Source organism: Neopelma chrysocephalum, unplaced genomic scaffold (genome assembly GCF_003984885.1).
Source record: "Neopelma chrysocephalum unplaced genomic scaffold, ASM398488v2 Primary Assembly neopelma1_23, whole genome shotgun sequence".
NCBI classification, from domain to species: Eukaryota; Metazoa; Chordata; class Aves; order Passeriformes; family Pipridae; genus Neopelma; species Neopelma chrysocephalum.
Window position 1 is genome coordinate 34255543 of NW_020897691.1, and position 27633 is coordinate 34283175.

General features: G+C 40.3%; 1 protein-coding gene across 3 annotated transcripts in view; it reads left to right on the forward strand.

Moving 5' to 3' along the window:
* The window catches only part of LAMA4 (laminin subunit alpha 4), a 103330-nt gene that overhangs the window by 26745 nt on the left and 48952 nt on the right, over nt 1-27633 (forward strand). For 2 of the 3 annotated variants that reach the window (XM_027692939.1, XM_027692948.1), the window contains exons 3-9: nt 7957-8081; nt 12138-12218; nt 17446-17660; nt 21598-21693; nt 23546-23697; nt 23835-23945; nt 26931-27042. In XM_027692939.1, the coding sequence (XP_027548740.1) occupies nt 7957-8081; nt 12138-12218; nt 17446-17660; nt 21598-21693; nt 23546-23697; nt 23835-23945; nt 26931-27042 (892 nt within the window). The remainder of the gene's footprint in view (nt 1-7956; nt 8082-12137; nt 12219-17445; nt 17661-21597; nt 21694-23545; nt 23698-23834; nt 23946-26930; nt 27043-27633) is intronic. The other variant, XM_027692955.1, reaches the window with a different exon arrangement.

Below are 27633 nucleotides of genomic sequence, written 5' to 3' on the forward strand. Positions count from 1 at the left end.
ATATAATTGGCAGGGATTTACCATACCAAAAATTTTGATTGCACACTCCAGGGAAGGAAGTTGCTTGAGATGACTACAGCATATTAGGGCAGTGGTTCCAGACAAACACAACAAAATGGATTGAAAGGTTGAAAAGATTTAAAAATCACCAAGCTGTATATCCAGGCAAACTTTTGTTGGGCTGAGTTATCAGTGTCCTTTGTGTGGCTTCAACTATTAATGGAGGTTAGATCTTCATAGACGCATGGAAACACATAGAGCAGAACAAGTAAGACAGAGAGAGCACTGTAGCAGAAGGTGAAGGGTAAATTTGTCATTGTCTACCTAAAAATCTCTAAGTGGTTTGTTACCATCTCAATCCCATATATTTGATTAGTATTTACAGAAGATATCCAAATACTCATAAATAAATAAATATTAATAAATAAGGAAGAAGAAAGAGCAAATGATCATAACAGTAGAGAGGATAAATTCACTGGTATCTTTTCCGGCCTTTTATGGAATTTTTTTACAATAGAGCATGTTGCCGCATGAGTGATTTGTGTTTAAGTGTTTGGACCTACAACTGAGTGGAACAGTTGGAACAGATTTGGCAGTTCTGCCCAAGAGGATAATATGTTCCACATGATTGCCAAGGCTGGTCTGGAGAATTGCCAGTGGATCCACAACCATCCGTCAAGTATGAACAAAAAGCAGTTAGGAAGGTAGTAAAATTCTCCACCTTATTAGGTACTTCTGGCTTCACAAAGAGCCTTGTTGCTTATAGCTTGATATTTCTTTCTATAAAGATGAACTTCAGCCATCTATACTGACCTTGGTGATATATGCTTGAAAAGCTAACTAGAACTACAACAGTCTTGCGCTAAAATGAAGCCTTTCTCTTCTCCAGACCGTTTTAGAATGCAGTAGTTGTCAAAAGCAGTAGTGTTAGTCAACTCATTTTCCTCCCTCTTAGCTATGTTTAAATGGAGTATTTGTTGTCCTAACTGGTTTACTATTGAAAACTTGCAACAGTGACCTCCAACGTGCAACCACTTTGTTTCGGTTCCCTGCACAGCCTGTGTAAGAGGCAAGACTGGGAGGAGGGGCTACTGCTGCTCTCACACCTGCTCAGCCACATTTGCCACAGTTCCTTAAGACAGATGATGGATTGAGAAAGTAGGAGGCCAGGTGGGTTTGACAAGGCGTCAGTTCTGTAGTGGTTGACCCTGGTTGAATGCCAGGTACCCACTAAAGCTGCTCTCTCACTCCCCTCTACAACTGGACAGAGGAGAGAAAATATAAAAAAGGGTTCATGAGTTGAGATAAGGATAGGGAGATATCACTCACCAAATACTGTCATGGGCAAAACAGACTCAAAGTGGGGATATTAATTAAATTTATTACTAACAGATTTAGAGCAGGAGAATGAGAAGTAAAATAAATCCTAAAAACACCTTCCCCCCATCCCTCTTTCCTTCCCAAGTTCTACCTCCTCCCCCACAGTGGCACAGGGAGATGGAAAAGGGGGTTATGGTCAGTTCATCTCAGGTTGTTTCTGCCCCTGTTCAGAGAGAGGAGTCCTTCCCCCACTCCACCATGGGGTCCCCCCTCTCCTTCACAAACTTCTTCATAAACTGCTGCAACATGGGTCACTTTTCCAAGGGGTACAGTCCTTCAGGCACAGGCTGCTCCAGCGTGAGTCCCTCCCAGGGCCACAAGTCCTACCAGGAAGATCTACTCCTGCATGGTCTCCTCTCTCCACGGTCTGCAGTCCCTGCCAGGACCCTGCTCCAGCATGGGTTTCCCATGGGTACACAGCCTCCTTCCCGCATCCACCTGCTCCAGTGTGGGTCTCCTCCATGGGGTGGATCTCTGAACCCCTGTGGTCCTCCACGGACTGCAGGGACACAGCTGCTCCACCATGGTCTGTACCACTGACTGCAGGGAAACCTCAGCTCCAGGGCCTGGAGCACCTCCTTCCCCCTTCTTCATCACTGATCTTGGTGTCTGCAGAGCTGTTCACATGGTCTCACTCTGCTCTTTTCCAGCTGCAATTTTCATTTTGCCCAATAACATTTTTTTCCTTCTTAAATATGTTATCACAGGGGCATTACTATCATTTCTGATGGACTTGGCCTTGGCCAGCAGTGGGTCGACCCTTGAGCTGGTTGGCATTGGTTCTACCAGACATGAGGGAAGCTTCTGGCAGCTTCTCACAGAAGCCACGGGGGTAGCACCCCCGCTACAAAAACCTGGCCACAGAGACCCAATACGAGCTCCCACTTCTCTGATAAAGGACAAGTTCTACAAATCAAAACTTTGACATAGAGGGGGTATGTTGTCTCAAACTATATCAGGAAGTGAGGTTTTTCCTATTCTAAATTTTTTTAGGTAGTCAATTGTCTTTATTTCAGTAGAAATTTCACAATACCTTATGTTCACTTTTAGTGCCTTATCTCCTTCTTACATAAAAATTCTGAAAACTAGCACTGCATCTCATCCACAGTGGCTGGAGAGATAAGGCTTGAAATCATAGATGAAAAAGACAAAGTATGTGCATTTCTTGGATTTCAAGGCACTATACTATACTCTATTTATTAATATTATTATTTTGGGACAGTAGCAAGTTCTGATGTGCTGGCATTGGCAATGCTATGAAGTTCTGTAACCTCAGATATTAGGGCATATATGACTTAGGAAGTCTAAATCTACCTCAGGCCAATCTCCACTGGCCCAGCAATAAATACAAACAAACTGCACAGCAATGTAAACCCCTAGCATCTCTTTACCTATATTATTTATTTATCCTTGTGCAACCTCCTGCATTAATAGTTGTTATAAGACATCTCTCAGAAGAAGAAATAAGGGAGGAAAAAAACCAAACAAACTGACAGTTCCTGATACATTGTAACAATGTTTTATCTGCAAAATATTAAAATAGCCAGGGTTTGGGGATACTGCTGGATTTCACAGATAACATTTAAGACCCAGGGATTTTGAGTGGGTTTTGTTTGTTTTTTCCTGCACTAACTTCACCAAAGGCAGGGCTGAGTAGTAACTTTTGATTTCCTCTGGAGTGTCTCCATACCATCCATCATTAGGTCCCTAACAGATGCTCTGCACTGTTCTGTGGCAGGTCCTGTCTGTCTTCAACTTCAGAGGGTACACAGAAAACCAGTCTGCTATCTGTTTCCTATGGAGAAGGTTCAGATGGCCTAAATTGCGCTAAGTGTTAGCCCTCTGATGAAATAATTTCCCTAAAGCTCCCTAAATGGAACATTCAATTAAGCTGGTGCATTTGAAGACCATTAGAGTGAGCTCTTCTTTTGTAAGTTCATGTCCCTAAATTAAGGTGGGACAGATTCCCAACTCTTATTTTCAGTTATATTCATTTACAGGAGCGTGTTTGTCTTGTGCTAGGAAACTTGTCCTGGCACCATTGCCTGAAGAGAATCAACAAACTTTTCGTTATTATTTGTGCACAAATGTATCTACTGAGAAGAACTGCATCACATGAAGTGCTCTATGGTCTCAAAACAGCTATTCCATCCATACTTTCCAAGCAAATGAGTTCAGGAGCTCAGTGCTGACAATCGTTTCCAAGTTATACCTCCCTCCACTCCCCCTCCCCATAGCACCATTTTGTGTTCTTTTCATGTGCATATAGATAGTTTCAGTAAGAGACAGGTAGAAATGCTCACCCTGATTGCTGGCACTCAGTAAAAGCACAGTAGTAGGACAAGCTAAGGCATTTTCTTCCACAAGCAAATACACTCCAGCCACTTTGTCATCTGACAAGCTGCTGCTGGTGTACTGATGAATGAATTATTATATACTGTAGACTGACACAGAAGCTTTTAGAAGCCAGGCTGCTATTGTATTGGATTATTTCTGCTGAAGCTGAAATGTTCTTGAGGAAGGGAAAAGTATTAACATGGGCTTATGAAAAGAATTGAGCTTAGATTTTTAACTGTCTGTAATTTGAAACAGTTTACAAAAAGTAGAGTATTATAAAGCCTAGCTGTGATATTTCTAACTATATGGTTGTACCTGTATTCTTGACTTTTGCTATTTCTCTCTCTCTGTCCTGTACAAAAACAGGTAGCAATTTTCTGCTGAACTTCAGTGTCTGATGTCCTAAGGTACATGTTACTGTGTATTTTTTAGAGGGTTTTCTTGTTTTTCAAAGGAAACCAAGAGAAAAACCATATACTGTGTTTCTTTATTTGAAAAAGTAGACACCAATATGAGTAAACACATGTCTACAATTCTACATGCACATTTGAATTAACCACTGAGACAGGGAGTGCTGTGAGCAATCCCATACATAGTCTGACATATAATATCAACCATAAATGCTGCCTTTCATTCTAAAACATGTATGAATACCAGAACCAAGAGTAACCCTTACAACTCTTACGGCAAAGCACTTATTTGAAATACAATTTCACAGAAATCACCATAAATGGAATTCCATTTTTTTCCTCATTATTTCTCTGTCAAAAGTGATCCACTTAGAAGCGAAACACTTTTCTCAAACTACCAAGCCCATGTACTCAACACTGAGAATCACCCATGAGCTTCAGGGAGGGTACTCTCCCTTCCTTCAGAGATGTCTCCCAGGCTTAATGCACTCAGCATCTCGTTGCAAAATAATGGATAATAAAATATAAGGACACTTTTTCTATCACTGTAAAAATACGGTTTTAAATACTCAGAGGAGTTCTGACTTGTTAAGGAAGATAAAGTGATAATCACTAACCAGAGAAAAACTACAAAAGTTCTTCAATCACTCAGCTAATGGGATCTTTGGGTAAAAGAGCCAATTATCACTTCCCTTCAGTTTAGAAGATGAAAAACTACAGATTTAAGAAGTAGCATTTGCTGCTCTGTTCTGTTCATTGCAATGGTATCCTAGCTTTGGAAATCAGTAACAAATTTATTCTGTTAATACCATTGTGTTGTTTGGAGTCCTGAAGACAAACAAGGTGAAGTGAATTGATCAAACACAAAGCATAGTGAATGCAGCCCACCTGAGGCCTCTGCCAGTGCTTCAGACACAGGATCGCTCTTTTGCTTCTCACTTAAAATAACTTCCTGGTTTTCTGTATACTAAATATTTTCTTCCTTACAGCAAATAAGACTAGGAAAAAAACACCTTTAGCTCTAAAACTACTGATGCCTAGTCTATTTAAAAAACTACGGAATAAAAATTGACTTTTTTTCCTTTTCTTATCACATTCTACTTACTGTAGAGTTCTCCAGCCAAATCACAGTCTTGTAGAAATAAATAATTCCTGTACAATGGGTTCTCTATGACCATAAAACATGTAGCAAGACAAAGTCTTCTAGAATCAAAACTCTGATGTAAAATGGTGAATCCTAACCAGAGAGCTATAATGGAATTCAGATAAGAAAAATTGGCTTAAAAAAAAAAAAAAGTCAGATATGTTTTCACAAGGGTGAGAGTTTTTTACTAAAATGGTGATTTTCAATGCATATTGGTGATATAAAAAAAGCCCAAGCAAAACCTAAAACATCAATGTCACCAGGACAAAATTCTGCCACTAAATCAAAGTCACAATTCTAGGACACAAAACTCATTTAGGAATTCCTGTGCAAATGAAGCTTGACTATTTATTTTCATTATGTCTCCCCTAATTGTATTCTTCTCTTCTCATACTCTTTTCTTCAAAGAACACATGATGTTTGGAGTAGAAAGTGTGCTTCAAATCTGTAGGGACTGCCTCAGGTGAAAAAATTGGTTAGCTGAACTCACCCATCACCAGCCTAGTGCTGTCAAAGAAGTTTCAGCCATAGTGCCCCTTGCCCAAGGCTAGGGAGCTCTCTCCCACTTTGAGCACTCCTGAAATCCCACATCCAGCTTCTCTGTTTCTTACATGGAATGCTGACAACATAGCAACTCCTGTGATGGGATTAAATGGCTGCTGAAGAATAAATTGGGGGAACCTAGCACAAGGGGTTCCATGCAGGGCCCAACTGAAGGTCTCTACAGCTCATATATGGTCTCCAGCAGTGGCAATGGAGGCCCAGGCTAGGAGGGCACCTAGACTGGCCTATTTCTGAAGTCTGTGTTTTGTGCTCTGCCAGCATCCACAATTGCTATATTAGAGTATGTTACAGGGTACATACCTCCTCAGTCCTTTCAATAACCATTTTTGAATCAGTTGCCTATTAATTTCTCTAGGAAACCCCTTTTTGTCTCCGCAAGTACTATTGCAGAAGTTTATCTTCTCTCTAGATAAGTACCTTTTCAATTCAGTTCTTATATTGCAGAATTTGGGTGAACTATTGTACTGCATTCAACTTATTTACCAGCTTTCTAGTTATAAAAACACACCCTCCTGCCTTTCTCTCCCGGCTGAGCAACCCTACATTTTTGGTCTCTGTGGCACACTGGTGAATACTCAACAGAACTCATATTAGCACCAAGGCTTAGGTGATCTGAATAGTGACTCTTCCCACTCTGAAAAATAACTGTTATATCCTGCTTTTATTTTCCTGCCCTTTATCAGCTTTCAGTTTGCAAAAGAAACTTTTTTCAAGTACCCTGACAACTTAGTTGGCTTTTATTTTACACCAGATAGGTTACACCCTCTGGTTCCCTTGCTTATTTGCACCATTATACAGCAGATTATTGAGGCAGGAGTTCCTGGAACAGATGATTCTTATTCATGTACTCAGAAATCTTCTTCTTTATTATAGACACTGTCATTTTACCAGGGATGGAAATCATATCTATCAGTCTGCAGTTTCCATTATCCTTGTTTTAGCTCAGAAGAGGAAAGAATCAAGGAAGCTAACCCAAACGCACAGCAAATATGCACTGATAGATCTACACATATTTCTACCATGGAGCTGTTTCCTTGCTGCCTCAAGCCTCCTATCCATTCAAAATGCTGTAACTGGAGAGTTTTGATTTAGGGAGGTTGCAAAACTCATTGCACTGTTGCAAGAATGGAACAGTCTTTATGCACCTTTCCTACTGTTTTAAAGTAATTCTGTGAGACAATTAGAATTTGGAGGGTTGTGGGTTTTTGATGATAACTTCTGGATATTTGCTGAAGTGGAAAGGGAGATGGGAATCTGCAGAAGTCCTGCAGTGTGCAGGAGCACTGGTCATGAACTCTGCACCGTTGACCCACCACCTTGTCATGTACTTAGGGGAAAGTCCACATAATCTGTGGCATCCAAGTGTGTCCGTTTGTAAACAAAAAAACATAATAATGCTTTCTTAAGTTTACATTACTTACCAGTTCTATTTAGAACTGTTTACAGTAAACCTTGACTTCTTTTGTTATTAAAAGCATTATCTGAGCAACGCAATGTTGTACCTAGCAAAATAAAATATTTTGGAACATATATTCTGTATGAATTACCACAGCTTGATTTATTTCCCTGGAGCACCAACAGTTTCAGCTGGTGGCCAATTTTCTTCTGCATGTGGAACCATGTTTCCTTAAAAACATTAAAGCATAGAAACTTGCTTATAAAGTGAGTGACATTTTGCCCAGTTGATCAGTATTTCATAGAAAGGCCACTTACAGAAGACTCCTGCTTCTTCCCTTCTTAAGTAGACCTCTGTAAGACTGCAAACCAAGTTTAGTGGTAACACAACCCTTCATGCTATAATACTTCATTTCAGGAGAAAAGTTTCAGAGCCACTGATGCAGGCGGCATTTACCTGCAGATTCTCTGTATGCTCTTCTCCAGTCACCAAATCCTAGAAGCAGCCTTGCTGAAACCTGTATCTGGGCTGAAGTCTGTTGCCAGTATTCACCAGTAGATATTTTTTTTTGTTTGTTTTGATATCAGTAAAAGGGATTTTGCACTGCTGGCTATAGCAGTTATCAGCCACTCTTCTGCTTGGCCAGGTCTTCAGCTAAATGATTTCTTTCTGAATTAGGCAGCACCTCTGTTTAACTTTCACCATTCTCTCTCTTTCCACTGAAGGACTGTCAGAGAAACACAACAGGACAGCACTGTGAGCAGTGTCCAGATGGCTTCATTGGTGATGCTGTCAGAGGAGTGCCCACGTTCTGCCAGCCCTGCCCCTGTCCTCTGCCAGCACATTCCAAGTATGTAAAGAGTCTTTGCTTTTCTTTGATTTGGGCTGGCTTTGACCCTTCCCAAGGTGGGGTCAGCATCCCCTCCTCAATGCAGGAAACAAGGCTGCTGCTCTTGACAAATGGGGGAATATAAGAGGAATACCAGCTGCTCACATTTATAACCACAGGAAACAGCATTTCACTTGGAAGGTGTAAAGTATCCTTAGTGCTCATATAAATTTTTACCAGGAGGGGGGAGAAAATATTTGAGCAAATTCGAGTTCACCCTCTTTTACGTAGAGAGATTATTCAGTTGTCTGGTTACTTTTAAGAGTCTCCTAAAGTCCAATTCCCAAGGAAGGTGGCATCAGGGATTTATGAGGCTGAGACAGAGAGACAGAAAGATCAGTTCATGTCCTCTGAAGGGTAAAAGCAACCACAAAAAAACATAACCTGTCAGTCTCCTGAGTCAACAGCATTTGCATCTGGTTAGTACAGTAACAGTTAAAGGGAAAGGACCAGAGGATCCTGTGATAGGTATGGTGCCCCTTCGGCTGATGCCCAGCTACTTTTGGGTAAGAAACTCTGAAGCCTGACAGAAAAAGATCAAGCCAAAGAGCTCCAGCTGCTGACTGCTTTGTGCCTTCAGGGAAAAAAAAAAAAAAACTACAAACTACAACCAGCCATTAGAAACTGTGAGTGGCACGTCACTAATGCAGCTGAAAGAAATTATCAACTTCATCTTGCTCAAGTTTTATGCTCTGGGAGAGAGGCATCTCTGCAAATCCCAATATAGTGCACAGAAGAAATGCTAGTAAATAGTTGCCAATAGGTTGAAGCTATTTTTCAGGGAGCTATGTACTCCCCTTGTATTCTTTTCCATTCTGCTTTCAGCAGGGCTTCTCAGCAAAGGGAATTTTGTCCTCACTGTATTTGTTTGCTGTTGCCATAGGATTACTCACACAGCCTTAAGGTGGGATAAGCTCCATTTTGCTTAGCTGCTCAGGGCTCAACCTGGCGATGGAACAAAATCAACTCCAGCCAAATTCCTGCAAAACAACTCTGGCTTTTGCAGTGAGCTGCAGACATGTGAAAGGGCCATGGGGTGGAGAACAGCTGTGTTGAAAAACTTCAGCTTCGCCTGGATTACAGAGAAAATCCTCCAGAGACAGTGGAAGAACCTGGCTTTGCTCACTTACAGAAAGGCTTAGGAGTGGGTGAGCTCACAGATGAAGCAGACTGCTTCCTCCAGTTTCAGTTACAGTTGTAATGCCTGAAAAAATAGGAACAGTCAGAAGTAGTGCTTTTCCCTTGGCAAAGTGATTTTTTTAGCCTGTTGGTCACAGAGCAGCCGCTTCAGTGTAAGAAGCTGTTCTCTCAACCACAACCTGGGCTGCACATGCCTGAGGCACTACAGCACAAGACCCAGTCTCTGCTAAGCAAAGTCAGCCAAGCAAAGTCTGGTCTGTCCTCCCTATGCCGTGATTTGATACAGCATGGCTAGGTTTGCAGTCACCCAGACCCTGCCTAGTCCTACAACCCACTGGGCTCTTCAGCAGTGCCTCTTGACAGCAGGGAACTGGTCAGTCCACCAGGCACTGAGTAGGGCTCAGTGCAGCAGGACTAGCAGAGACCTGACCTACAGCCTGTCTTGGGCAGTGCTATGTGAGATGGGAGCAGAGGCCAAATAGCATTCCCTGCTTCAACATACTCCTTAGCCCTTCTGCTAGGGACATAATACCTCTCCTATTTCAGACCACTAGAGATAAGGAAACCCCAAACCCAAAAGGAAAGCAGTGTGGGATTGGGAAGGGAGAACAGAAGTTGCACAATGCCTGAATGCAGATGCTTCTCCATTAGCAGCAATTATAGCCTTTGGACTTGATGAGCCTCGTGGGTCCCTTCCACCTCAGGATATTCTATGTTCTGTGATATGTCTCTCCTTTAAAACTACCTCAGTAAAAATCTACTTCAGTTTTTCAGAGTTTTCCTTCGGAAAAGTACTGAAGGCAATAATTAAAGAAATATCCCATCCCAATTTGCCTCATACCCCTATTTAAATAACATTCAGAAATTGCCTGTTCAGCTTCCTTCATGAGAGAGACCTGACCACAAATAGTTTTCTTCTGGGTCTGGAACAGGCTGACAATAATTGAGTTCCATTAAGCCTTGCATAACTAAATTCAAAGCAAAAATGTTCTTTCTTAGTTTTTTCAATTTTCCTTAATTAATCCTACTCCATATATAGTAATGAAAAATAATAACTCTACTATAAATCAGAGAAGCATTAAATGTCTTAAAGACCATTCAAAGGATGTTGTTTTGTTCTGTGTTTTATTTTGGAAATAGCCAGTGAATTCATACTAGGCAAAATGACCAAATCTGTAAACTGACAGACTCATCGAATAGATATTTTTTCCAGGAACTCAGATGTGTGTCTCTAGATTTTCTGACCAGGCTATCTTCATATCTGCTATCCTGGGAAATTTTGGAGTAACTTTTGGACAGTACACATGAAGTGTAATGTCATCTCTTTGGAAATAACAAAAAGGGGGATGGAGGTTGCTTCCCAGTCTAGCAGATGTCATTTCTTTTCAAACTTGCGAGAATTATATGACCTTTTTTTTCCCCTTAAATATCACAAAAAGTATAAAACTTCAGGAGATTTCAGTTGTATTTCATAACTTAGATCCACAATGTGGTTTTTTCAACTACGTGAAGAAATTAGTCTCTGTAACAGAAGTGCAAGCCTGCCAAACTACTATGATCTTCTCAATATATTCTTGTAAAAGCTGCACAGAAGTTTATTTGTGAATTCTGTGAGAAGAATCTCATTTTATGTTCTCTCTGATTATATGAAATATTTTGAGAGAGAGCAGAGAGATCCAGAGATCCAGACACAGATTTATTTGTCTCTAGTTCTTCAACCAGCTGAGAAATGCTAGCAGGAACTGAAATTATGCAGGAATTCTTGTCACCTTTCAATGCTGTTTACTCCTGGAACAAGCAGTGCATGGGTCTTTCCCATTGATCTGAGTCTTTTGTCCAGTGTGAAAGGGATGCAACCCAGACACAGCTGCTCAACACCCTGTGACTCAGGAGCTGCATTTTAGCAACTGTGGGCCTGCAGCTGGCATCACTCACTACTCTGGTTGCTTTCTAGTGCTGGCAGAAATTTATTCACACGTATTGCAAACTAACTAGAAACATCTTTAGGACTGTATCTCTTTTTTTCTGCAAATCTATTTAAGACATGTCCATCACTGCGTTTGAAGTGTATATGCAATTTGGACTTTCCACATCTGGCTACTGCTGTTCTTTGGATCTCATATTTAGTTAATCATTTGTTACATCCTGAAAACATAAGAAAACAAAGGAATCCATGATTCAGAATCAAGGCAGGAAAAATTACTGCCCAAGCCATCACTGCAATCAGCATCACTGCTTGACATGTTGGTCTCTGAAGAAACCACAGACTCTTTCCAGCTTACTCTGAAAGATGGTAGAGCAGCCTTGGCTACTGTAAACTTAGCTACTGTAAACTCAATTACTGTAAATGAGGACAACATCACTGAGGTCAGTTTTCACCACTTGGTACTTCTAGACTGGATTCTAGTTTCTTGAATAGGAAACTGCTGCACCAATTCCAGAATCTCAGTTCCTGAAGTGGTCACTGCAGTGTCTTTCACAAGCCTTTAGAATAAGAGACAGGAAGCAATTAAGTTTACGTGACATAGATGTTTTCCTAAGTCGCTTATCTAAAATGTGTGTATCAAAACCTGCAGGTGTGTGTGATTTACACTGCAAGACAAGAACTTTTATATATGTATATATATATATATGTATGTATGTATGTATTTATACAGCTCCATAGTACTATATACTAATGAGCGCTTTCTATACTAATTAAAATTACTAAGCAGGGGGTATAATGTGAATACTATGAGGAGCTTAATACCTATTCAACAAAGAGTCATCAAGAGCCAGAGTTCAAACTGACAGCAAATGCACATAATATAGTAAAAAACATTCCCAAGTGTTTGCTATTGCCTGCTCTTCTAACTATTCATTCTAATGAAATTCCAGTTTTGCAGTCTCCTGTTACAGAAAAAGTGGAAGTGTGCGTTGTGTCTGTAAAGAAAACTATGCAGGACCCAACTGTGAAAGGTAAGAAAAAAACTAAGATGACTTGCTGGTCAGCGATACTTAAGTCCAGAATTTTTTAAGGGAATCTTTCCACATGGTTGAGAAATCTGGTGCATTTGTTTTCATCAGATTGAATCATGTCTGTTAAATGATCTCATTCAGTTTCTACTAAAAACCACCAAAACTTGCTATGGAGACATATAAGCATAAGACAGATATTTACATCTGATGTATTTTGATCCATTTCTTGCACTTTGTGTACCTTCATGTGGTGATCTTTCTAAAACAAATGTAATTTAAAAATACAAAATACAAATCAGAAACAGCAGCTGAAGAGAAAAATAACCACCACATGGATGCCTCTTGAAATTCACCCTTCTAAAACATATAGCAGGCTTTGACCAAATAAATTTTTCTAAGACAAAGAACAAAATCCATTATTGATTCAAATTCCTAATGAGCAGATGCAGCTTTTTTGGTTACATTTTAAATGCACTTCACAGACATAATTCAATAAAGTCAAACCAAGCATAGGCCAGTGTTGCATTTCAAATTTTCCTCATGTCCATAAACAGTTTCCAGTAAATATTTTCTAAATAACAAATTACACTAATAAATGGAGCTATACAACAGAAATATAACTACCCCTCATGCCCTGTAAGAGGCTGTCTTACTCACTATGAACACACATGGATGATGTCTCAATGAGTGTCAGAGGTCTGATTATAATTCAGGAATTGTCCTTAAGTAGCCAATAAATTAAAACAGCTCAAACACAAAGACTGAAGAGTATAGCATGGCTCAGACACTGGCTTCCAGAACATCTCTTTATTTCCCTTAAATCGTCTGAAATATTTAAGTCTTCAGTCAACTGTCATTAATGGGTACATCTTGAATTAAAACGATACTTAATGTAACTGTCAGAGAAGGGAGAAAAGGGATGCTTAAGATGCAAAGAGAAATCGATATGAAAAAGGTAAGGTGAACAAATGAGTGAAGGTTTTTCCCCTTGTTGATGATGCAAAAACATCAGTAAATTACCTCCACATCACTAACATGGTGACAGCAACAGTGAAAGCCCTTTAGACAGATGGCACACAAATAAAAAAACCCCATCCTTGTTTACAGGCCCATGGCTGTATTCTTTTGTTCTTCCAAAATGTCAGGTTTGTACAAAAAGGATAATACAGACAATAAAAAGTCAGTGAGATTTCTTAATGGTTATTAAAATGGCAGCCTAGACTACAAGCAACACAAATCCTGTGAAAAGGGCACCAGATGCATAGGAACAGCAGAAAATAACATTGGCTTTGTTTTCTAATAGCCACTACCCAGCCTGACACAGTACATCTGTCTTAAGGAAGGCAAAGCTGTGTAGAAAAAACTACAGAAAGAAATCAGCCTGTCCTGGTCACCGCATTAAGACCTTGGCTAATTGCTGGGATAAGCAGCAAGCAGTGACAGACAGGACTTGCCTTCTGGTAGGCTCCTGGTCCTCCTTCCATTTGTGTCAGAAACATCAAAAAGCATTTCAAAGATGGATGATGCATTGCTTGTCTCTGTCCACTTGCTAAAGAGCAAGTCCCTACTTCAGATATGATGCCAGGTACTGTCACACGTCCTACTCCCACTGCAGCCATTGGGCCATCAGCTTTCTGGCAGGAGGACTGGGGGATCCTGAGCAAGAAGGGTCATTGTCTCTGTCCCACCTTGCAGCTCAAAGAGCCACTCCTGTCCCCAGGGAAAGGAAGGCTACACCCTACTCGCCATTCTCCCTCCCAGCTCTCTGCAGTAGTCAGTGACAGGCACCCTGTTACAGTGAGCTACAGGACACTCCTCAACAGGCAGCATGTGAGATCTCCAAAACAGCTCACAGGGAGGCAACCTGCTCCATTTCCTCTGGCATTTGTGTAGGAGGCTTTCTCTTGCTGCTCTAGAGGTTGGCACAAACTTATCCAATTTATGTTTGCCGGGAAACGGTGCTGTGAATTCACAGAGGCCCTTGCTAGGAATTGAGAAAACCAGCTTCCCAACTTGAAATTTAGGAACTAATAATTTTTCTCCTGGACTTCAACAATAAGGCAGGAGGGTGGTAGCTGATGGAATGCAGGTTTTGTTAATGCTCAGATGCTAAAATATAACCAAACAAATGACACTTTAGTTTCTAAAGCAAATAGATTTAAAAGGTTATTTTGGCATTGTCAGGGAAGAGGAAGTTAATTTCTTATTCACCAATAATTACAGGAAGAAACTATGGCTGCAAAATGAAACAAAGATAGCTTAGCGGTTTTATTATGGGAGAGGAAACATCCTTTGTTAGCAACAAAGAATCATATATTGATGCAATGTAGGAAAAGACATTTACTTCAGGCCTCTGAATTTTTCCAGGCCATAAAGTGCAGAGATGGACCAGTATGTTTTCAGTCAATGGCCTCTGCTCTTCTCATATGCTACTCATATTCAAAAGAGGCCAAGTGCCTCAGCCCTATGAGATGATCTGAGTGGCAAAGGGGAAGGGGAAAGTGCCACATTAATTTTCAGCTCTTAAAGCTTCTCTTTTTGTTTTAAATGGCTGCTCCAGATGAGAAAATATAATAAAATGAGTTATGGACTCACAGAATAGTTCCGGTTTTGAGGGATCTTAAAGATCATCTAGTTCCACCCCCCTGCCATAGGCAGAGACATCTACCAATAGACCAGGTTGCTCGAGGCCCCATCCAATCTGGGCTTGAACACCTCCAGGGATGGAGCATCCACAACTTCTCTGGGCAACCTGTTCCAGTGCCTCAGGTGGTCATAAAAAGCAGCACTTACAAAATATAACTGTGAGGATGTGAGAAAATGTCGACTGCATTCCTGGCAAGTTAATTGAATGGTATATATCAGCAAAGAAGAAAGGGAAAATTGCTTGTCCCAGTGAAAGGGCAGACATTGCAGGCCTGAAGAGGATAGCACACTGTCTTTGGTAGATGCTGGCTAGCAGTAAAAAAAAGGCTGGTCTGGCCCCAGCCCTGCTCAGTGGCCTCTGTGACTTGGTGAACACATTAGACAAATGATCATTTGGAAAATACCTAACTACAGTAAACCAAAACCAAACCCTTCAAGATAATATAGTTCATAATAAATCAAATGCATCTACAGATTAAAACAAAAAAAAAAAGAAAAAAAAACAGCAATGACACAGAAGGCTTTTTTTCCTTGTTGAAGCTTCATAAATATTCTGAAATTCTCACATTGGCTGAAATATCAGCAAATCATAGCAAGACTTTTGGCATGATTAAATAGTAGCTTTACCCATTGCTGCCTGCTCTGACTCCCACAGCAATGGGCAGTGACTTCACCAAAGTCAGATAAATTACACTCTGCACTCAGTTTAGCATTCACAGTTCTTCAAGGGATGCACAGAACTCCCGATTACACTTTTATTCTTTACATCTGGGTCACCCACATGATAAAATCTGCACCAAAGATTCTGACAGTACTGCAAAGATACAAAAAGAGCCTTTGTCATTGACAAAAGCAGTATTTGAGGCAGCCAAGTGGTTTATATTAAGATGCTTAAAATTTTATATGTTTTTAGTGTGGGGGTTCAGGACTGGAACATGAACAAAGCAGTGTTGAGGAAATTACTTTCTTTATTAAAAAAAAAAAATCAGCAAAAGTAAGAACAGATCAAACCTCAAATCTTATATCAGATCTCCTATATTTTCATTGTTCAGACACGGCATAACCTGAATGTGACTATGTTCAGATTTTAAGAGACAAGAGACCTTGGTTCGGGTACCCAACCAGAACCTGGGAAAATTTAACTGAACTGCCTGAGTGCTCACTCTCCCCACCACCAATAGGAGAACAAACAGCGTGTTAAACAGGACTTCACGGATGGAAGAAAAGGACAACATGGTGATAAAACAGAACGAACTACAACAAGCGCTGCTTTCCTAAGACATTACAGCAACTATCCAAGCCTCCAATTTTTTCAGCCAGCAATTGCTACACCAGCTAGTTATTCCCCTCCCTGCAGTAATTCTTCGTTTCCAGTTTGGGGGTATAAGTCCCTGATCTCTGTGGCCCAGGCTTCTGGGTCATGGGCCCTCCTGCCACCATGCAGTAACACCATGTGGGTTGCCCTTGTCCTTCTAACTGACCCCTCCAGTCCATGAAGACACTGCTCCATGCTGCTCCAGCTGCCAGATCCTTCAGCAAATCCCTTGCTTGAGGATTCGCTCCCATGCACTGCTCCATGCTCACCCCAGTACCAGTTCTCTTTGCCTCCCTGGTTGTTTTGCAAAAGCTTCTCTTGCTTGTAGGATTAAGCACACTCCCTGATATCAGCAGAAACATCTCTGAGATACTTTTTTTCCAAATGATGACCAAATATGTAACTACCTCTTAGCTTAGGGCCACCCATCACCCAGGAATGGTTCATATCACTGGTTTGTCAAAAACCAGCACAGTTTCAACATCTCTTCCATTTTAAGCTGTAGAAAGTTCTCAGCTGAAATGCTTTCCAAAGATGACAAAACGCGATAAGCAATTTGGACCCATTTCAGGCCTTCCCTGTGGTGCTTGGTACGCACCTCCCTCATTCCCTCTGAAAACCAACAGAGGAATCCTCCCTTCCCAGGCTGCTGGCTGCTCTCAGCCTTCTGCTCTCATCCAGCAGGCCAACATCAAACAGATCTGAAAAACATAGTCTGGTTCAGTGCCCGTTCTGTTTTGCAAAAACCAGAAACCACCCCAATACCTCACCATAGAAGTATTTCTATAAACCTTTCCTACTCAGTACTTTTTATGTACATTTATAATAGAAATAAATCTGAGCTTCCTCTGAGTTTCAGCATCATGAAATGCTGTCTCTTACCCCAGTTTCCTATATAACACAATATAGTTGGTGAGATCCAAAGCTAAAAGAGACCAAAATAAACACTGTACAGCTGCTTCTCTGCCAAGGTCATTCTGCCACAGATTTTGAAACAATGGAGAACAAATAATTTCACTGGTAAAGACACACAGAAAAAGTAAATCAATGTAGACTGGTGTTCAAGAAGGGAAAAATATATAATTATACAGATTGAGATTAGAGTACAAAGCAGTATCTGCAGAAATACAGCTCCTAATTTGCCTCCTGTCCATTAGTAGCTGCAGACAGTCATCAATTCCTGGTAACATAAATAAGGTCAGAAAAAATGGTACTGCAGATGGGAATGTCATTGCTTGTCATTGACAGGTTTGTTCTTCCTTTCAGGTGTGCCCCTGGTTACTATGGGAACCCTTTGCTAATTGGAAGCACTTGTAAAAAATGTGACTGCAATGGCAACTCAGATCCAAACATGATTTTTGAAGACTGCGATGAAGTGACTGGCCAGTGCCGCAACTGCCTGCACAACACCAGCGGGTTCAAGTGCGAACGATGTGCTCCGGGTTACTATGGGGATGCCAGATTTGCTAAAAACTGTACAGGTATTGTCTCAGTTTAGTCCAGCAGAGCTGAGCAAAAGGCAGCACAGCATGATCTATGGATGATCTCCCAAATATCAGAGATATGTGAAGCAGTTAGAAGATATTCGTGGCCCTAGGAGGCAGGCAGTGCTCCCAGCCATCTGCCTGGTGGGATAATTTGGATGCCTGCTCAGTTGCATCATTCCCAGTGGCAGGGAAATATCTCTTTTCAGTGCCCATGAGCAAGTCTCAGATCCCAGAGTCCAACACCTCTAGTGCCTGGGCAGGATTAATGTAGGCACTGTTGTGTCTTCCTGAATTTTGTTTTAAACAAGGATGTCCAAGCTTTATTTGGACAGAGACTTCATCTTTATGCTTGTCCACACCATGTTCTGCCCAATGTGACCACTCAGACTGATGGTGGTTAAAGACTTGAAAGTATTTTTTAAGGGAACAGGATCATCCTTCCTGCCCTGACCCAGTGCCCACTCACTTTCTGCTAGTTTCCACACTGGTAATGTATTCTGCATTTCCTTTGAGTCTGTGTAATCTTGCTGGTTATGGTATTTCCACACCAGAAATGACTGTATTTTAAGAGTCTGGTGCAGTGCTACCCAGAGGACCTCACCAAAACATACCCGTACAGAGGGTTCACAAAGGTTTATCTCATCTAATATAATTATTCTCCCAATTTCTACTGAGTTCAATCCTTTGAATTCATGCCCTTTTTCCTTGCTTTGGCCCTGGGAGACAAGTTTACATCCTCTTTCAAAGCACTTAGGAATAGCCATTGCAAAATGCAGGTGCTCAGAGCAAGGACCTTGGAGCTCCCTCCCAACCTCTTTGGCAGAGTCTTTCCCTGAAGGACGAGAACACAAACTGGGGAGATAGATCACTTCTAGCTCTTCACCTGACTCCAAGGTAAGACATAGACAAAGCACACACCCAATCTGGACCTCAGAAGCGCTCCAGAACCTCAGGGTACAGAGCTACAGGCCTCAGGGCCTTAGCAATGTCTTGATCCTTTTTGCAACTCACTGTCCACTTGAACTCAGCTTTTTACGACCTTACTATAAAGTGCTTAAATGTGTTTTGGACACACAGGATGGAGTCTGTGAGTACTCAAGTGTCCCTTGTGCTGCTATCTTCATTTGTAGGGGATCCCATATGATATTACTATTGGTCCTTTCTGGTTTTATGTTCCGGTGACAGATAGAAGTTGAGTACCCATCTCCAGGATGTAACTCACATCACTTAGTCATGTGCTTAAATTCCATTTACAAGAACAGGAAGAGATAGTGCTCATGCACAGTGATCCCAAAAGCCAAAGCCATGCATCCAAACCAGCTAAAAAGACATCAGCTGTAGGGAACACAGTGCCCCAAAACTCACCTCCTGTCTGGATCTAGGCACCCTCCTTGATTTTGAGGTTGTAAAAGGAAACCTTGTTTATGAACTTCACTGCCTAAGTCACCTCACCTGAGATGATTTAACTGCAGTTCTCCCATAAGGAATGAATGACAGGATATAATCTGTGACTGTTGAATTCCATGAGGCAGGAGAAACCCAGAACTTCAAATCAGCAAACCGCAACAACTGTGCCCTGTCCATAGGCAAAAGCAAAGCTTCAAACACCTAAGAGTAGCTTTGCCAGAAATCTGAGGATTACAGAGCATTCCAAATGTCTAAACAGGTTATGCGATACCACAATTTTGGAAGGCATCTCTGAGCACACACTTTTGAAACTCAAGTCAAATTTTTGTCACCTCAGTATAGTTTTTTTGTTTGTGCCCTTAAGTAGGTGCTCAGGATTTCTCTGTACAGGCTTTTCATGCAGACTACAAATGAGCATGGTAATTCTCTCTGTTAGCAGATTTCCTTGTAGTACTTGGTCTTTGCTAAAAATAAAAAATGCTTGGGCACTTGGATATGTTCTGAGAGCTACAGCTTTTCTCTATTTAGAAGTGAATTTAATATTGAAGTTCCCTCTATCAAATCCTGATTTTTTCAGTATTATGTTTCAGAGAATTACACACTTCTTGATTCATCTTAATTTCTGCTGAACACCACAGTGTGCTGTACTTGACAGTACCGCATAGATTGCAGTACATCCATACATCCATAATATTCAAACTCTTCATGTAGTTTACAGGGAAACCTCATACTTTGTTTGGCTTTGTAGAACAATTAGAAACTATTGTTTAAAATGGATTCTGAAATGAGACAAATATCTTCTTTAAAACTGAAAAATACAGAAACGAAACTAGTGGAAGAATCAAGATAATCTGCATATATGGTTTCCACAGAGCATCTCAAAGAGTATATAGAACAAAAAAAGGCCAGAAAACTTAAAGGAACAAACAGCTCTGTCCATCTAAGATCATCTTTTTTTAATTTTGAGTACAAAGATAAAGCCTGTGTAGCTGTGTACAGTAGTTTTCAGCTGCTTTTAAATAATTCTTTTTTAACCAGATATCCTTTAGCCACACTTCAAAACTCTCCACAAATGTCCCTCAGAAATAAAGGTAAATTCAGAAGCTTTCTCCACCAGTAAACCACAGTAACATTGAAAGTCTTAATTCCCTACCGAAAATGTGGTACTTCTTAAACAAGTAGTTGAAAAATGGTCAGGACTGCTTTAGAAATTAATTTGCTATAAGTTTTTTTGTAGCAAACTAACAGATATTCATTTCAATAAGAAGACACAATTTTATTTACTTGAGCATTGATCTCAACCAAATTTTAACCTTGGAACTGTGATCATGCCATCAGGGTATGGCAACCTAGTTTCCAAGATACAGGTAAAGAGATATCTCTGCTTTCAACTGAGACTTTTCTTTCACTTCTTAACAAAAGAAATAGCAAATTAAAAATTCTTGTAGATCCAAAAGCTGGGAGGCACCCAGTTCATACAGATTGGGATAAGGTCAAAATACTGACTGCACCAGAAAATTCATAACCAATTTCTGTTCTTACATTAGTACAAAAACTGATTAGTTCTACTAACACTGGTCTAAAGTTATTCTAACGTTACTGCATCATGTTGTCTTTGAAGTTGTATTACATATTTTCACTGATAATTCCTTGAATGTGCAATGTGCAATGTAAATACAGAAATAGAGAAAAATGAATGGGCTGCAATAAAATGATGGTAAAATATTTTGTTATATGAGATTCTGCTGAAACCATGAATCACAAGAACAAAACAAATTCCAGAAAAGTTGTGGCTGCTCTTATGTTTTACTTGAGTTTTTTATTGTATAAAAGTGCTCAAAGAATACTTTAATCTTTAAAATAATATATTTTAAAAGGCCAATTAAACCTTGAAAGAGACACTTTAGATTAAAAAATAGACTTTTTAAAAAGCTGCTTGTACTGGCAATAAAAATGTTGCTTACTCAAGTTTGAAAAAATGTAAAATGTCATTTATTCTTCACTGTAAGTGGTAGGAGATATTTACTTTTTGATATGTTCAAGGTGACGATGGAATTGGAGTCCACTATCAATCCCTGATAGCTGCAAAGCCTTTTCGGTGACAGCCTGACACAGTGCTGATAAATTCTACAGGGCTTTGGAGAAACTTGTAACTAATAATTAACTTTAGTTGTGCTGTTTTTCTTAGCACATCTCCTAAATGCCACTCTCTCTAGATGCTGATGCACAACGGCCCATAGGGCAACTCTGGCCTCGCTGACTCTGCTTGTAACCAGGCTTGGAACAAGAAATCTCAGCAGAGGTGTTCTTATTCTGTTTTCCACTTTATATTTCATTTGGTTCATTTTGACCACAGTGTAAAAAAACACCTTTTTCTACATACTGAAGGGAAAATCAGTCCAAGTATTGGTTTGACTATCCATGCACAATCCTAAGTAAAATAATTTCACCAGTCTTGGGAGGGGAAAGGGCAGTTGTACATTTTTAAGATTATTCTTTCAAATGTCCTTTCTTTTTCCCCCAGAATGTAACTGTGGAGGGAGAATGTGTGACAGCCAGACTGGAGAATGCCTCGCAGACAGTCCTGAAGCTTCTACTGACACAGACTGCCCAACCATCAGTAAGAACATCATCACCAAAAATTATTATCAAAAATTAATATCACTCTTGTACTTAGAAGCTTACAAATACTAGCTTAGGAGCTCGGTACTCCAGTGGACTCATCACTTTGACCTCAGTCCCACAGAGCATTTAAATTTGTGAATATACACACGGACCTGCAGACTGAGTATTTAAGCATGTTCTCACACACTTTTTTGAGTACATGGGTATGTCCAACTCTGCAATACAGACTGAGTGTTCAGGTACAAACTGCAGAGCGGTAGAAAAGTGTCACCTAAACCACTTCCACATACTTTGAGCCACAGTGCCTGCAAAATAATATTTTGGCCCTGGAAATTGCCCTCACAACTTTATCTATGGGTTTCTAGTCATACATCTGTTGTGGTTTAACCCCAGCCATCAAACAAGTACCACATAGCCACTCACTCACTCCAGCAGGATCAGGGAGAGAATAAAATGGGTAAAAGGCAGAAAACTCATGGGTTGAAATTAAGATGGTTTAACAGGGAAAACAAAAGCCATTCATGCAAACAAAGCAAAACAAGAATTAATTCACTGCTTCCCATGGGAAGGTGGGTGTTCAGCCGTTTCCAGGACAGCAGGGCCCCATCACCTGTAACAGCTACTTGGAAGACAAACACTATCACTCCAAGCATCACCTGCCTTCTTCCTTCTTCCCCCTACTTTATATACTAAGCATGATGTCATACGGTATGGAATATCCCTTTGATCAGTTGGGATCACTGTCCTGTGTCTCCTCCCAATTTCCAACACAGCCCAAGTCTACTCACCAGCAGCACAAAAAGCAGAAAAGGCTTTGGCTCTGTGGAAGCACTGCTCAGCAATAATAAAAATGTCTCTATATTATCAACCCTGTGTTCATCACAAATCCAAAACACAGCCCCCTACTAGACACTGTGAAGAAGATTAACCCTATTCCAGCCAAAACCAGCACATCTAGTACAGATAGTTACTACTGACAATTTGACATATATCCATTTGTTTTCACACTATCTCCCATATTCTGATAGGAAACCTGGAGAATTTCCTGGAGCATTATGTTGTAACTATTGGTAACCACTGATCTTTTTTAAATGTTAGTATATTTATATCTGTGGTATAACGCAGACCATTAATCCTAAACCGACTCCCAAGAAGAGGGGTCATATGCCTGAAGTGCAACCAGAAGGAAAGCATTTGGGAGCTGCTAGAATATCAAGGAAAAGGGTCTGTAGGAATCTGTTTCACATTCACCTAGGTCTCTTGCGCTTAGTGATGACACCAATATTACTAAAAAAAGGTGACATTGCAATCATTCAGCAGGAACAAGGATATAGCTCTGCACAAGCACATTTCAGGCATGTTATAACTATGGTTTTAGAAGTTGCCTTCCTAATCAAACAGGCAGTCAAAAGCCCATGTGCTGGACATCTTTACTTCTCATACCACTAAATTTTAAATACAGAGGTTTGGGTTCTGAAAAAATCCAGGGTTTTTTTTGACCCTCATCTGTTATTCTTCAGGCTACAAACATGCAGAGCCTAGGGAATAGCCAGGAAATACCTCTCCCTCTCTCCCTGCTGATTACAGAACTGCTGTGGCAGCCCCTTTGAGCAGTCCCATCTGGTGCTGCTCAGCTGGAAATATCACATCTTTACTGTGGGACCTTGGAAGTCGGTGGATGAAAGTGAAAGAAAGATGGGCATCCGTCAGGATCCATCAATGACAAAGAGAGGGAACGCCACAGCTCAAGGGCACTATAAAATGAATTTATAACATGAATTTAGGATATTTGCTGTTAATTGACACAAACACTGAAGAAAAATTATGCTCTCTTATTTTCTTATCAGGCTGCGATAAATGTATTTGGGATTTGACAGATGACATCCGATTATCAGTTCTGGCTATCGATGAAAGCAAATCAACTTTACTGAGCATTTCTACAGGTCTTGCAGCTCAAAAGCGCTTGAATGACTTGAACCTCACTACCACCCATCTCCAGGTACAAACATTGATGATATTTTTTTTAAATATAGTTTGAATCTTTGAATTTCCACTCCATTCCTGCAAATTTCAATCCCTGCCCTCACTAGAGAAATAGTTTTTTTCAGATGCACTGACTTTTTTCCCCGCATACAGGAGGCAATGTCCAAAAAGAAGAGCCATGTTGTGCTTTGGACTATCCAGGTCGAAGACGCTGCAGATGAAATTAATGACCTCCTGAGAGAAGCAGCAACACTTGATGAACAGGTTTGTTTATAGCCTCCTGCCAAAACTCTGAAAGTTTGCACATTGCCATAGTTGCCTGTTGGCATAAGAGGCTTGCATAGAATAGTTCCAGTTGGAAGGGACCTACAATGATCACCTAGTCCAACTGCCTGAGCAATACAGGGCTGAGCAAAAGCTAAAGCATATTATTAAGGGCATTGTAAAAATGCTTCTTAAACTCTGACAGACACGGGGCATCAACCACCTCTCTGTGAAATCCGTTCCGGTGTTTGACCCCTCATGGCAAAAAAAACATTTCCTAACACCTAGTCCGAATCTCTGCATTCACCAAACAAGAGTGGGTGTGCCTTGAAAGACAGCTGGGAGAACCTTCTATTTCTAGCTTTGTACTTTAACTCTGAATTAAAAGTACAAATGACCTATCAAGTCTTCTTCACAGAAAAGGAAGGAGGTAAGGCCAAAGCGTGTTGAGTGTGGTTGGAGGTTTGACATCAATCACAAAAAGCTTCTCCTCAGATCTGAGTTCCCACTTACCCCCTACACAACATGTTTGATCTGAGATACACACTGCCTTTCTCTTTCACATTTTGTTTTCTAGTTAAGTGAAGTAACCAACACTGAACTAATTCAGATTGACTTTGAGAGCATTTGTGCTATATCTATTTTACATGTATGCTCTCATAAAACTAAATTAGCCACAATTAGACATTTCAAAATATATTATAAACCTGCCAGTTTAAAAGGTTTTTCATGTATCCACTGAGATGGGAGCCTGATCAGCACTCATTTTTAACACAATTGTAGTCATAAATGTTGCATCCATATCAAATTGCCAGGCTATAAAATTAAAGTTATCTGCTCTCAGATCCCACAACACTATCATTGCACCCTAGAAGGATACTGTTATGTTATATAAGAGAAAAAATAGGGTTCAGAATTGCTTCTCTATTTTAAAAAGATAATATTAAACATCTTTCCGTTGCTAAGATAGATATAGATATATATTAGTAAAATACATCACTCTATTCTATTATCAGAGATAATCACATCAGTAGTAGAACTAGATTATATTTCATGTCTATTGCAAAATGCCAGACCTTATATTCACTATACCAATTCTTTCACAAGACAAATTATATTATACCTTAAACTAAAACTAAAATACAGGAGCAAGTAGGGAGAAAAAAAGCAACACAAAGGAAAGCAGAAAAGAAAATTTGAGTTTGGGTGGTTTTAGTCAACAGTTACTTAGTATAAAGGGCACCTAGGAATGATACAGACTATGCCTGTGCTCAAGAGAGCTTTGATTAAATCAGCTCACAGACAGAGCTCTGTATCTGTGAATATCTGTCAGAGCTCACAAGTCTCAGTGTCCCTCTACGTAGTTGGTGAGCCAGATGATTAAGGCATTAGGTTTTCTATGAATATTTAGTGAATTTGGATAATAACATTTCATTTACAGTACTATCTGGTGATTTCTGAGCTCATTCCTCAATTTTATCGTCCTTGAACAAATAAATTCAGTGTTTCCTCTGATCTTTTCTCCCTTGTTACTTCTAATGCTTGTTCCACATCAATACCTGTGATTGCTTGCAAAGGCAGGGAAATAATAGCCCCAGACTCTCAGAGTGGGAGGAAGAGCAAAATAATAACTCTGAATATATTGAACTTTGTGCTCTTTCAAGGCACTTAATTGGAAAATGGGTGGTAGGGCCTTCAGTGGATTTTGCAGAGATATGCAGCATTTTCTGTTCAGAGCACTTCACACGCATGTCCCCATGTCTCAGGTGTTGCTGCAGATTCTGATCTAAACCCCAAAATCAGGATGAATGCACCAACTGTAGGCAAAACCTCCTGCTAAATGAGAAGAGTAAATGTGACCTGTAGCTCCTTCAGTCTGCAGGGGATGAGCTTTGAGTAAAACAGCACATAGCTTGATCCTGAATGTTTGGCAGACATGCACCACAATCCTTACTACTAACCCTTACATTTGTTTTATCAGCATGTCCAACCCTCTTAGCAGTTATGGCTGCCCTGGCCCTGCCTTCAAATGCCACCTGGGGCCTCTGCAAATCCCACGTGAAAATGTGGGAGAAGGCTGATTTCAGCACTGAACCTGCAGCCAGAACACGCTTCTTGCAGTGTCAAATAAATACAAAGCGAGCATACCAACAGCCAAGTATCCTCTGCCTTATGAGGTATCAGGGGACCCCAAACCCAGAAAGCAGCTTTACTGTTGAAAATTTTGCTGATGCAGCCCCAACAGAGACTGTGAATCAAGCACCTTACCATTGGTAAGTGTGTAGTGTGGACTTACACACACGGACACACAAAGGGTCCATGAAACATTGATGGCACAGTGGTCATGTTGTTTTCTTTATCCTCGGAAATAACAGAGAAAATTAAATCTAAAGACCCCCAAAGTCAGCAACCTTCTTGAAAAGAAGATGACTATGATATGGTAGCTCTCCGTTTCCCTTACGTATAAGGGAACACAATGCAGAGTGCAACCTCCAACACAGTAGTATAGGAGAGTGACTATGCTTTTCAGGGTATTTTCAATCCTCATGCTTTTTCTTACTTCAAAAAAGATTCAGCTCTGGAGACGTCACTTGAGGAAGACACTGATCTGCAAATGATTGTGAGCTTGACATCTTCTTCTTCATTCTATATGCCTACTCAGAGATGCCATACCCAGCAAAATGAGCCAGCCCCACTGAATGCCTGGGAGACTCATCAGATGGAATTTTACAACTGTACATAATTTATGAAAATTTTATTGCAGTAAATGATGGATAAACATGGGACAACTTTTAACCTCTCACTCTGCAATTCTGAAAACATCAACAAGACCGATCTGCACTTTGAGCACCTTTGTAAATATCACTTTATATGATAAAAAGGACTTTCACATGCTCATCAGGAGAAAAGAAAATGTGTGTTTATACTGCTCATCCTCACATCTGAAAAGAAATCTAATGTTTGCTTCATATGTTTTATTCATAGGGAAGTGAAGCATCCAGCAAAGGCTTATTGGTACAGAAGGAAAACACAGAGACCAACAACCGTGCTACTCAGCTTGTGCAGCAGCTCAATAACATGAGAGATAACATTGAAGGTAAACAGATTTCTTTCTGGCTCAGCTCAGTGTCAAGAATGTATTAATGAAACCTTCATGTGTTAGTGAATCTTCAAGAATTTTTACTGTCCTACATATCAAAGGGTTTATCCCTCGATATATAAGACAGTATGTAATTTATGACAACAGTAAACACTTCCCAAGCACAGCTCCACTTAAAAAAGATTTCCTAGTCAGAGATAATCATCTTCATCTGGAATATCTATGACATATTCTTAACATCCCCATATATAAAAATGAGACTAAACCAATTACAGCCTCTTCTTCAATACCTACAGAAAGCAATAAAACCCAAAATGAATGTGGTCAAAAATATCCCTGTCCCTTGTACACCTGCATTATGAAAGCCTCCATCCTGCTATAGAGCACACAGGTTTCCCCAGGCTTCAGCAAAGCCAACAGTATACAAAAGCTGTCTATGGCACCAGAATAAAATAGACTGGTAGCTGAGGTTAAACAGCCCTTTTCCAATGGAAATATTAGATTAATAGACCTGAGTAGTTCTATCTTAGCAGTTATTGCAAGCTATGTGGCAACTTGTGTAAGAAAGAGTGGTTACATATCAGTTGT